Source organism: Geotrypetes seraphini, chromosome 5 (assembly GCF_902459505.1).
Source record: "Geotrypetes seraphini chromosome 5, aGeoSer1.1, whole genome shotgun sequence".
In the NCBI taxonomy this organism is placed as follows: domain Eukaryota; kingdom Metazoa; phylum Chordata; class Amphibia; order Gymnophiona; family Dermophiidae; genus Geotrypetes; species Geotrypetes seraphini.
The window spans coordinates 199,430,275-199,443,802 of record NC_047088.1 but is presented as its reverse complement, the minus strand read 5'-3'; the positions used below and the strand labels follow the sequence as shown (position 1 = coordinate 199,443,802).

The following is a 13,528-nucleotide window of genomic DNA, read 5'->3' as shown; positions in this document are numbered from 1 at the left end:
AGTGTGGGCAGACTTGATGGGCTATGGCCCTTATCTGCCGTCATCTTTCTATGTTTCTATGTTTCTATGTTTCTATGACATCCATTCTTTCCCTTGCTCAGACCTGGGGATGGGAGGGGTCTCCTCCTCTTCTCCTTCTTCTAGTCTCAGAGGCAATCTGAGACTAGAAAGCAGGCCATGCCAAAAAGCCATTGGAGCAGACTAGCAGAGCAGACGTTATACTATTAATAAATCTCTTTCAGGATCTTTTTAAATACCTCTGGACTCTTATGGCTCAGTACCAGAAAACTAATACTGCAAATAAATGACAACAAAGAACCACTAAATACAAATAGGTTTTTTATTATCTGTCCACTGCATCAAAGCAATGCTTGTGAATACTTGCTCAGTGTTGTTAAACTTGTGCATTTGGTCACTCACCTGACCAGTTGTCATAGTCCGCCCACTTGGCAGAGCCCCAGAATGTTATTATGCTCTTTGGAATCCTCCCTATCCTTCTGGTCTCTGGGTAGTCCTGGTCAATTGGTTCCTTGTTCATTTCTGTTCACTTGGCTTCTCTGGTCACCTCGGTCACTTGGGTTCCTTCTGGTCACTCTTGTCACCACCAGTCACTCTAGCCACACCGGGTACTCTGGCCATTGGCCACACTGTGGCCACTTCGGGATTCTTTGGCTTACTGAGGGTTAGGCAAATGCCAGCATTCATCCCCTTGAATCCTTTGTGAATCAGTACATTAGTAGTAGTAGTAGTAGTTAGTAGTAGTAGTAGTAGTAGTTAGGTTGCTTGAGAGCTCCTGACAAGCTCTCTCCTTGGGTTCCTTCAGTCTGGAAGTCAGGGGAAGATATTCCTCTTAATATCAGGGTAAAACTACAGGTCCTTCCCAGCAGGCAATCCCCCAGTATTCAAATCTGTATGCAAATGAGTTGTCACCTGTTTCTTTAATGGCTCTGCTTCTCTGTTCATTAGACCCACACCATCTGATAGTGCTTTCTCAGTGAGGCATTTCTCTTTAAATTTGTGTCTGATGACCGGTATTGAATATCCTGTTATTTATTAATCATAACTTAACCAGCTAAGGAAATATTCAGTGCTTTCTGGTTAAGTTGATAGTGGCCAAATTCTATAAACTGTGCCAAGCGGCGCCTGCATTGTAGGTGCTGCTCAACACAATTGTCAATAAAAAGAAACAGCATCTTTATAGAATTATGCCTAGAGGCGCCTAAGCTGACTTGGGTGTTGCTGTGTGTCCTAGATATAAGCACCGCTCCATTAGGCCAGCTTTTCACTCACCTAATTTGGCAGCGCCTGTGTCGAACACCTAACGATGCCTACATCAACCATTCCTATTCTCTGTCCATAATCACGCCTACTTTTTAACATAGGTGTTCCTAAGCATTGGATGGCTCCTCCACTTAGGCATCACTAGTCATCCTAAGAGTTTGGTGCTGAACTCTTAAATTGCTTAATTTTAATTTTTTGGGATTGGCTGAAAACCAGTGTGGTCAATAAAAAAAAAAATTCAGTTCGGTACAGATTTCAAACTTAGGCATCGCTAGGCGGATGTGGTTAGGTCGCCATTTATAGAATATGGCCATTGGTATCTCCTGCAGTGAGCATAAAAGGATAAATACCCTCTTATGACCATTGAGACATACCTCAAATTCATATCCAACATAGTAAGTTGTATCTGTCTTATACAGTATATAAGCTGTTGTGGATTGTGAGAACTGAGAACAGGATGTGTTTCACCTATACCAATGGATCATCTTCTTTCATCTAACTCAGGGGTGTCCAACCTGCGGCCCAAGGGCCGCATGTGGCCCCATGAAGTACTTTGTGCGGCCCTGGTCGAGGGTGATGCAGTGTTTTCCTCTGCTGCGCCCAGGTGTTTACCGTCCTGCCGGCTCCCTCCTTTGTCTTGCTGCAGCGTGTGCACGTTTGTGCAGCCCCAGAAACATTTTTTTTGGCCAATGCGGCCCAGGGAAGCCAAAAGGTTGGACACCCCTGATCTAACTGATCCTTTCAGACCAACACTGACGCTCTTTGTGGTCCTCTCTTTACAAAAATAGCTCAGAACAAGACTTTTCCTCAACTCTTTCCCGATACTTTTTCCCACTTTCATTCCAAAGGAATTGGATGGAATCAGAAGAAAGGAGGCTAGCATGGGCGACATTCCATGATGTTTCATTTGTACAATCATTTTGTGAAAATTGAAGTACAGGGCAATTAAGGGGAAAATTGTAGCTATAATACGGCTTATGAAAACTAACTGTCTGACAGGTCAGCTAGAAAAGAGTGCCAGTGCATGGTATGAGGACACTGTCCCCCCTCCTCCCATACACACATCTCAACTAAGCTGAAGTCAAGTACTGCGGCTTCATAACCCTGCACTACAACATTTCTACAGAGCCCTCCAGCAAGGGCACATTAGATCCTTAATACCAGCATCACCTAATAAAAATAGATATTAAATAAGAATGCCATTAGTGAATGCCTAGTAAATAGCATAGAGGGTAAGCATACCATACCAAACTCTATTGCTTCTTATTTTCCTTCATTTGCTTGTCTGAACATGCTAATCTTAACATGCTAATGTCTTTCTGAACAATTGTAATGGCTGAGTTCAGGATTGCTCTTTTTAATGTTCCCACAAGGGTCTTAGCAGTGCACACTAAGGTTTAAAGCCTAAGCCCTATAGAGAGGGAGATAAATACCTCAACCAGGCTTCAGTCATGTAAATGAGCAGAGAATTGTGATGTAGAGATAGTTTTGATAGGTGCCATTGAATCGTATTTGAGTCCTAGCGACTTGATGAACATCAGCAAGTTTTCATGGCAAGAGGTAGCTTAGGGATCGTTATTACTATGAGTTTTTCTCAGAGTTCTTTTATGAGCAGAGTCAGAGTTTAATAATCTAAGTCAGAATTGTTTTCTGTTCATAATTCTGTAACTTTGATTTACAAGAAACCTTTCTTCACATTTATGCAAAATATGCAAATTGATTTTTATAATAAATTGACACATTGCTTGCTTTGTCTACTGTACACATCTTTTACTGTTTTTGTGACTCTGAAAGACTTCACGTTCAACAGTAAGTAATTAGATGTACTTCTCGAGTTTTGTAGTTTCAGCTTTTCACATTTAATTAACATGCAGGTGGTAACTGTGTACAATTTGTACCTGTCAGGGAAAGACAAGACTTAACACACTGTTTCTGTGCAGATGTGAAATTGAGGAAACCTTAGAGAGGTTAAAGAAACTGGAGCGTGATCTGAGCTTTAAGGAGCAGGAGTTAAAAGAACGCGAGAGACGCTTGAAGATGTGGGAGCAGAAACTGACAGAGCAGTCACACACGCCAGTGAGTATTTTTATCTGCTCAGTTATTTCTGTGGCCTTCGATCTGAAGTTTGGAATGTGCACCAATGCATGGTAGCATGTTGCATATAATATGCCTGCCTGTCTACAAAGCTCTTTTGTGCATTGTATATGAAATGCATGCAAATGGTCACACTTCAGCACTGCTGTATGCACTGTCCTTGCAATTGCTATTTTATAAAAAGAGTATATCTATCAGAACTAAATATATCAGGCCTGATATTCAGCTCTCTCTCTGAAGTCATTTCCTGGTCATGGAATACCGTCAATGCCAGGTGATTTGTTGTTTGATAAAGCTTCACTTGCTACTTTAACCTCTTCTTTTAAAATAATGCAACGAAGGTTACAATCATATGTTGAGCCAAAACTACCTGAAATTCAGGCTGGTTTCAGAAAAGGTTGAGGAACTAGAGACACTATTACCAATGTTAAATGGATATTGGAGAAGAGTAAAGATTATCAAAGGCTGTATACTTTTGCTTCATCGATTATAGTGAAGCTTTTGACTATGTGAATCATGATAAATTATGGAGAACTTTTGTGCAAATGGGAATACCAGAATATATAATTCAGTTGATAGCATCTATAAAAATTCAACTGAATATGGCAACACTGGTTTACAATAAAACATGGCGTAAGGCAGGGATGCATCTTGTTGCCCTATTTGTTTAATCTTTACAGTGACGCTATTTTCAGAAAAGCAAATTTGGAAGCAGGTGGTCGAAATATAAACAATCTGTGTTATGCAGATGACAAAATGCTCATTACAGTAGTAAAGAAGACATGTATCTGCTGAGAAAAGTTAAAGCCTAAAGTCATAACATGGGATTAGAGCTGAATATAAACAAAACAAAGATTATGAACATGGAAAATGATGAAGATTCTGAGCTTGAAGGAAATGGAATAGAAGTTGTAAAGAGTTTTAATCTTTTGGGCTCTTTGGTAAACAAGGAAGCAACTAGCAGTGAAGAAATACTCCACAGAATAGCAATCGGTCACTCTGTAATGAAGGCTTTTGAGAAGGTATTTAAAGTTAGGAAATAACAGTTAAAATGAAGATCAAACTAGTCCATGCATTCATTTTCTCAGTGGTAAATTATGGATGAGAAAGCTGAATATTATGGAAACAAAACAGAAAGAGGATTGACTCATTTGGTGCTGGAGAAGGATTCTATGTGTGCTGTGAACCACCAGTATTGATTTTGGAAGCGATCAGACTAGATATGTCACACGAAGGCCACATGATAAAGTTATGACTATCTTATTTTGGTCACACTGTAAGAGAGAGATCACTAGAGGAAGACATCATGTTTGAGAAGATCAAAGAAATTAGTCAGAGGGTGACCTGCAACAACGTGGCTGGATATGTTGGCAACCTGGAGGACCTCATCGTACTAGCACTTGACTGACTTCTTTTTGGATCGTTAACCCATCAAGTCACTAGGACTTGAACCCAAGTCAATGGCACCTAATAACAACAGAGGATGGCAATGAGGGACTAAGGGAGTGGGTGAAAGATTAGGGGAGGGGTTTAGGAGAATGGGGAAGGGAGGGAGCAATGGAAGCCTTGAAGAGGAAATGAAAGGGAGATAGCAAAAGCCAGTAGGTAGTTGTGAGAGAGAAACACAGAGAAAAGTGGGGAAAATATATAAAACGAAAGATCAGTGCCAGACAGATGTTAAGAAAAGGAAGAAGACAAAAGGCGAGATGAAATGGAAAAGTCAACCTGGAAAAGAATTTAGGAGAAAACTGACACGTGAAATATAGAAGAGAGACTCAGCCCAGCCCAATTAGAAAAATAAAATGCTCAGGCAACAAAGGTAGAAAAATGTAATTTTCTGTAATACTTTTAAAGTATTGAGATGTGCTTGCTTTGTGAAATGTACAATTTTTTTCTGTTTTTGTATTTTGCAGAGTATAGGAGAAAATACATTTCTATTGCTCTTTTACCAGTATTTGCACTACTTACAAAGTCTGGCTTTCATGGGGGTCTCTATTTCAGTTTTTATCTGCATGTTTTTTCTGGCTCACTATTTTGTATCACATGAGGGTCTGTCCATGTTCTGCATGGATTCTGATAACATGTAGTGTCTGTGCAGGAATGTGTGACAGTTCTGCTTGTGCAGTAGCTGGTATATTGGTGCTCTACGGCCCAGTGTAAAATTTGTAGCACTGTCTTTAATAGGTTTTAGGTTTATTATGATGTGTTAAGTTGTCTGCATAGGTTTTGAATGTCTTTTTGCAGGTTTTTGTGTTTATTTAATAAAGTGTCTGGCCTTATTTGAAAGCAAATTTTGTGGCAAGGCCTGCCAAAGGCAACCCTAGTTATCACCCAAAATAAAGATTCTCAATACTAGTGGTTTTCACATCTTGTATGTAGAGTCATGATGCAAACAAAAGTCCATCTACTTTAAACAAGTCTCTGGCAGTGGAAGGAACATATGCTGTTCCTGAGGTGAAATTGAATTAAAAACAATTTTTTTTCATACATTTTTTATGAAAAAATGTCCTAATTCTGCTCTACACCAACAAGGGACAGAATAATGGTAGAGAAGGGAAGTGACAGATGCTGAGTTTTTATCTTTTAAAAAGCTGGCAAACGTAGATGTTTAAATTTAGCAGCTACATGAATGGTGCCTGTGCTCTTGTGCTGTGACAGTTAGTGCTTCCTGATTTAGGCCAAATGGTTCTATTATAGTTTTGTTAGACCTAGAGACCGATGTTTCAATGATGCCTTTTTATATGCTCTGTGGCTGGTAAAATGGGTGTAGAACCATAGATAGTGGCCTCACCCTTAAGGTTGGCCTTGTATGAATACCAGTACTTTTTTTGTACACAAAAAACACTGAAAATAATCCATCTTAACAGTAGCCCACATAATTATGCTCTTGACTTTTAAGCCCTGAGATCTGATAATTCGGCAATCATGATCATTCCAACGCAACCCTTCCCACATAAAAACTCATAATTTGGATATCAAGGCGTCAATATTCAGCTGTCAGTGGTGAGTTTCGTTAACTGCTGACAGATATTCATATCTGGGCTTTGAATATTCAGTTAGTTTTGAGCAGGGTGGATTTGATTTAAATCACTAGTCAGAAAGACTTGATTTAAGTCATGGTTTTCTACAGAAAGACTCATTCTTGCTGGTATAATCTTAATATTTATAACTAGATTAAAGTTTCATTTTTTGAAAAATAACTTTTCAGATTAGTTTTACAGTTGTATCAAAAATTACTGATTTGGTTATATTACTAGAAATACATAAATAATTATGAAATTACTGAGAAGTGAACTATCTCCAGTTTAATAGGTTAATGATTTATATTTGGACTTTTCTGCTGTATTTTATTGAAAGGAGAAAAATCATTACTGTAATAATTTAAATAGTTTTATTTAACCAAAATAATGACTAGAGCATAGTTTTTGCTTAAACATCCATGTTAACTGATGTGGTTAAAGAAAATATCTTTTAAAAAGCTTATATCTGCCAGGTCTTCTGTAGCTCACTCATCTTCATCTTCTTGTTTGTTCATAATCTGGAAAAGAAAAACAAACTTTCCTGTTTTATCGAGTCCCAAATGATTTCTCAATTTGGAATAAATGAGTCCAAATCAAGAGAATAGTCTTTCTATGCCAGCAGAAGAAGCTACTGCTGTTAAAAGTTAAATCCTTACTTCAAAATCCAACAGCTTAATAAGTGACCTCCACCAGTTTGCAGGTGTGACTTTCTTTAAAACATCTTCGGTAAACATATATTTCTTGAATGGTTCCTCCTTAGCTCTGAAGTTTATTATAGTTGGCATAACAGATGGACGATTCCTGGATAGCCGTGTCATAGCTAACGCCTCGTCTTTAGCATTTAAGGTTTGACCCTGGTACTGGATATTGACAATATTTGCAAGAAAGTGAACTGGAGACAATGCTTGTCCCATTTGGTTTTTTTAATGCTTGTAATTTAATTCTATCGTTGTGCAGTTCTGTGTTTAAGTTCTTACTCAGCTCCTCCCAAATTTTAACAGCATCAGCAATAAAACAGTGATTTTTCTGTATTTTGTTTAAAGCTTCAGAAATGGGTTTCAGGATTCTCAGCATATCTTTAAGTCCAATGTTGAGGATTTGGGCTGTAAGTGCTATCTACTATATTTTTCCTCGACTTTGTTCACAAGCTGTCATCGGAGAAGGCCAGTTCTTGATATAGTGCTCAAAATAGTCCACTTCAGAGTTCCATCTAACATCTTGTTGGTGTGCTAGCTTGGCTCCACCCATTCTAGTCATACACTTTATCCAGCAGTTTGCCTGAAACCTCTACTCTGTTGTGTGGACTGTATCCTGATTTCAGTGACTGAACCATAGTAATGATTCCATTCCATTCCATTAGTGATTTCTATTCCGCCTGTGCCTTGCGGTTCTAAGCGGATTACAAAATTAGAAGAAATCTGGACATTTCCAGGAAGTTTACATATCAAGTAAGAATAACAATACATTCAGGTTATAGAAGATTATTACATAACGTTGAGGGAAGAAATATTCTGGTTACAGATGGAGGTTGCTTGTTTAGGTTTCTGAATATATTTTGGGGATATGGTTTGAAGAATTGGCTAGGAGATACTATAGGGGATGTGTGAGGTTTCAATCAGATGGAAAGAAGAATTTGTTACACAAACAAACTGGGCAATTTTTTTCAACAATTACCTCTTGTTTTTCTAATCTGCTGGTTTTTATCACAGACTTATCTATGGTGATTTCTAGATGGTCGGATTTTTTTCTTTCTTTTAGGTGATAACGCGTATACTATGGATAGGTGATATATATGCTGTAACTCAGGGGTGTCAAAGTCCCTCCTCGAGGGCCACAATCCAGTCGGGTTTTCAGGATTTCCCCAATGAATATGCATGAGATCTATTTGCATGCACTGCTTTCATTGTATGCTAATAGATCTCATGCATATTCATTAGGGAAATCCTGAAAACCCGACTGGATTGCGGCCCTCGAGGAGGGACTTTGGCATCCCTGATGTAACTGAAACACTATCCTGTACAGATAACTCTGCAACTGTAGAACATGAGGATAGTGATTTTGAAAGTGGATAGTTTCCAGAATTCTTTAGGTTGATGATAGATTCCCCTAAACAAAAAAGTCAATGCTGTTATTTCTGAAAAGGATTCCCTTTAATTTCATCTTACCAAGAGGTTGATTGGTCCTAGGACTTTACATTTGGAGGTATTGTTGCTTTCATTATTGATACCATTTCTGCAGCTAAAATGTAATGCTAAGAAATGCAAGGACATGCATTTGGGCTACAAAAACCTGAGGGAACGGTACAGATTAGGGAGTGAAGAGCTTATGTGCACGACAGAAGAGCGGGACTTGGGTGTGATTGTATTTGATGATCGTAAGGTGGCCAAACAGGTTGAAAAGATGACGGCGAAAGCTAGAAGGATGCTAGGTTGCATAGGGAGAGGTATGGCCAATAGGAAAAAGGAGGTATTGATGCCCCTGTATAAGACTTTGGCGAGACCTCATTTAGAATATTGTGTACAATTCTGGAGGCCACACTTTTCAAAAGATATAAAAAGGATGGAGTCGGTCCAGAGGATGGCTAGTAAAATGGTATGTGGTCTTCATCATAAGGCGTATGGAGACAGACTTAAAGATCTCAATCTGTATACTTTGGAGGAAAGGCAGGAGAGGGGAAATATGATAGAGACGTTTAAATACCTATGTAATGTAAACGCGCTTGAGTCGAGTCTCTTTCATTTGAAAGGAAACTCTGTAATGAGAGGGCATAGAATGAAGTTAAGAGGTGATAGGCTCCGGAGTAATCTAAGGAAAGGAAATACTTTTTTACAGAAAGGGTGATAGATGCATGGAACAGTCTCCCTAAAGAGGTGGTGGAGACAGAGACTGTGTCTGAATTCAAGAGGGCCTGGGATAGGAATGTGGGATCTCTCGGAGAGAGAAAGAAATAATGACTACTGTGGATGGGCAGATTAGATGGGCTATTTGGCCTTTATCTGCCATCATGTTTCTATATTTCTAAAATTACTCATATTCACTGCCACTCAGTACTGCCCAAAAAGCTTGTTTCAACTCTTTATTTCTTCACAATACCTGCATCAAAATGATGGCAATATGCAGTAATAATAACAAATATATTTTTGCTCAAATATGACAGTTCGTCAAGGCAGTCTTTAAGAAATATGATGAAATCTAAACATTTACCAACTTAAAGATTCTGCCTGTTCAAATATATTCCTTTTGTCATTTTCATCAAAGCACTTCTCATGATGATGTTTCATTCGGGCCACTGGGCCTTACATTTCTTTGTTGCAATATTTGCATTTTGCACACATGTCAGCAATACCCATAAGTAGAGGAACTTCATTAATATATTCCCAAATTGGCTCTTTTATGGCCTGCTACCATTATAGGTTTTCTCCTCCAAGGAGAGAATAATATTATAACTTCAGGCTTTATACACAAAGATCCCAAGATTTGTGGAGTATTCTGCTAAAAAAGTTTTACTTTCATTTTTTCTGCTTGCCCCTTTGTCCTCACACTTAACTCCTTGTGCAGATATATAAACTTGGTGGTACATAACCAAAATGAAAATACATCTAAAAACCTGCCTAAATCGGTACTTGGACGTCCTTAAAAGACAGGTCGTCCTAGTGCCGATAATCGAAACAGGTTTTAGATATATCTAGAGGCAGCTTAGGCCTTTTGACTGCCGCTTTGCGCCCAGAGCGAAAAAGGGCATTTTTTGAGGAGTGGTTAGGGCGGGAGGCGGGCGGGATGTGGGCCAACCAAACTTAGCCGTCCTGCAGCGATAATCAAAAGTTTGACGAGACTGCCTAGATGGAACTTACACATTGTGACTTAGGCAATCTAAAAACAGGTATAAGTGCCCAGAAGGTATACAAAGTGACCAGATAACTACTGCAGACACAAAGTACAGACCCCCACAAGTTCCCCCAATGATCACTGACCCCCCCCCCCCACACTCACACTGCCAAATAATCGGAATAAAAACAAACACTTGTCTCCAGAACATCTGCAACTAGCATAGGAAAGCCTAGTAGAGCTGCACAGAGGTGGCTTAAGTAGTCTTAGGGGGGCTAGTGAACCATAGAGAAGAGGACCAGGCCCATAATCCATTCTATTCACTGCATTCTAGGTTGAAAAATGTAAGGTCAACCAAAACCCCCAAACCCTAATGTATTGCCATATAGGTGCCAACTGCAGCCATAAGGGCTATTGGGGTGGTAGACAAGTGGGTATAATAGGTTTTGGGGGCTAACCATGACCTGCAAGGGATTTGTGGTGAGATGTTTATGTGGCACCCTTTCTGTGAAGTTCACATCGGTGCCTTGTAAGGTGCCCCACTACTCTGTTGCTATGTCTGGGTGGTCAGTCCATTCCTTTGCTGATCCCTCTCGCATCCAAAGGTCTTTTTCTAGGCGTTTTGGACTTAGATGATTTTTGGGACGAGAATGCAATATAAAGATAGACGACTTGGCAGTCTGAACGATCAAACAGCTGGACGTATAATTAGATGATTCTCGAAAAAATATATTTTGGATGTACGTATTTTTTGAGAATGGACTTTGGGTGACTACCACTCTAGACCCAAAATGGACTTAGACCTTTTTTTTTATTATGCCGCTCTTAGCACTGAAGAGGTAAGGGGTTGATTCTGTGTACATCAATTTGCAAAGGAATAATGGGGCTAAGGTCTTTTTCTCAACACTGTATATTTTATAACATTTCTTCTGTGAAGAAGCATGCTATTTCTGCAGACACAAATTCACAATTTTGAGAAATGTAATACCAAGCATCTATGATAATATCTTCTAGATAGAAAAATTGCCTGTGACTTTATGAATGGATTCATGGAATTAATTTACCAAAAAATGTAAACATTGCATGAGTATACAGCTTCATACAACATAATTAAAAACTAATCCTTATTTCATGATGAATAACTGTTGGACTATAATGTATTTTATAATGTATTTAGAAAGATTTTTCCTCGAAGCATTTTATTTTTTTAAAAAATCCAATTACATTTTAAAAATCTGATTTTTTAAAAAATCTACCCTGGCGCTCATACCTCTCTTTCTACAATCCTACAAGACAACAAACGCCCAATTTTCTGATGGTAAAAGAAATGGCCACAGCTTTATTAACCACAGTAACAGGTATCAAAACAACCACTTTCAACAGACTCAGTCCCTAGTAACTTCCTACTTTATCATTTCATACCCCTCCCCAGTCCCAAACCCTTCAAAAAATCAGAGTGGTATCCCCAGTTCTCAGCTAGTTGGTAATGATTTAGCTGATTTAGTCCAATTTCCTAGGATATGGTGTTAATCCCAATGTTCGCTAGCAGGCTCGTAGTGCCGCAAGGACTCTGTCTCCACGCACAATGGTGCTGTCTGCGAGCTTTAACCCCATTTTCTTCACTACTTGCCCATTAATTTTATCATCTGGGTATCAAAGGTTATATCTTACCCTGCACCTAGGCTGCATCTGTACCAGCCCTACCTAAACATATCTACCCCCCAATCCTTCAGTTCACATCTCTTACAATATATAGTGTATTAAAAACACTTCAGTTACGGGGGAAAAGGCAGTAACGCACCTCTTAGATCCCTTACCACCCACCCACTGGGCTCAGCCCCTGTTAACTTGCCCTCATGTTTTCCATATGTTTAGTCATGCAACTTCAGATGACTTTTAACTTTTATATAAAGATGTGCATAGATAATAAAGCATATTTGATACTTAAAAGCATGAAGGACATTTTCAAAACATACATCCAAGTTCAATTTGGACATCTGGCAAAGTCGGCAGTAAGAAAATGCCTATTTATGAAATGCAAACCACCATATGTCTAGAAATTTTTTTTTTGGGTGGGGGGGAATCCTCTATCTGGACATCCAGGCCATTGGGACACCCAGACCAAATTTTTGACCAAAATTTTGTCCAAGTCCCAAATACCCAGAACAAGACCATTTGGACGTGGGAGAGGCCAGTCCTGTAATGGACTTGCCACCCAGACATGACAACAGAGCAGTGGGGCACCTTAGAGGGCACTGCTGTGAACTTCACATAAAGAATGCCAGATAAGCATCTCACCAGGACTCCCTTATAGGTTATGGTAAGCCCCCCAAATCCACTATACCCACCCAATAGCCCTTATGGCTGCGGGTGGCACCTCAATAACAGTAGAGTAGGGTTTTAGTAGGCTTACATTTTCTACCATAAATCTAGTGGTTAGAGTGGCTTATGAGACGTGCTACTCATCTTTAGGGTTCACTAGCCCACCCACCAAGCTATTTAAGACACCTGTGTGGAGCTCTACTACCGTAAGTTTTCATATACCAGGTGCTGATCTTCTGGAGACAGTACGTTTGTATTCTGATCTTTGTGGGTGTGAGGGGAGTTCATGAACACTGGGGGAGTGTGGGAGTGTCTTACCTTGATGCATGCAGTGGTCACCTTTGTGGCACTTAGACCTTCTAAAACAGATCTAACTGAAAACATATACTAGAGAATGACACGGGGAAAAATTCTGTCCCCGTCACTGTCCCGTCCCCGGACCACCATCCTCTGCACTGCCCCATCCCCGCTGGTCCTTTCACCGCCCCATCCCTGTCTCTGCCGTCCCCTTCACCGCCCCGTCACCGTCCCCGCTGTCTCTTTCACCACCCCGTCACCGTCCCCGTCTTCAGCGTCTTCTCTTCTCCATCCCCAGCACCCTTCACGCGGTCCAGCAGCTCCCTCCCGCCGGCCAGCCATGCATTTCCCTCCCTCCCTCCTTTTCCCTTACCTTTTCTTCTTGAAACTGGCGATTTCTATAAGGCTATGAGCGTATTACAGCCGGAGCCTTGAAGTCGCGTCGGGTTGCCTGCTAGAAAAGTCTTCTCCGATGCAACCGGAAACAGGAAGTTGCATCAGAGGAGACTTTTTCCAGCAGGCAATGCGACGCGACTTCAAAGCTCCAGCTGTAATACAGCTCATAGCCTTATAGAATTCGCCAGTTTCAAGAAGAAAAGGTAAGGGAAAAAGAGGGGGGGAGATGCATGGATGGCCGGCGGGAGAGAGTGGGCTGCCGGATCGAACGCTCGTTCACCGCGTGTTCACTA

At 40.2% G+C, this 13,528-nt stretch overlaps 1 protein-coding gene across 5 annotated transcripts in view; it reads left to right on the top strand.

Annotated features, from left to right (window-relative positions):
* Positions 1 to 13,528, top strand: part of MAP3K20 (mitogen-activated protein kinase kinase kinase 20) — a 252,134-nt gene that overhangs the window by 114,058 nt on the left and 124,548 nt on the right. For all 5 annotated transcript variants that reach the window (XM_033945057.1, XM_033945056.1, XM_033945059.1 and 2 more), the window contains exon 10: positions 3,222 to 3,357. In XM_033945057.1, the coding sequence (XP_033800948.1) occupies positions 3,222 to 3,357 (136 nt within the window). The remainder of the gene's footprint in view (positions 1 to 3,221; positions 3,358 to 13,528) is intronic.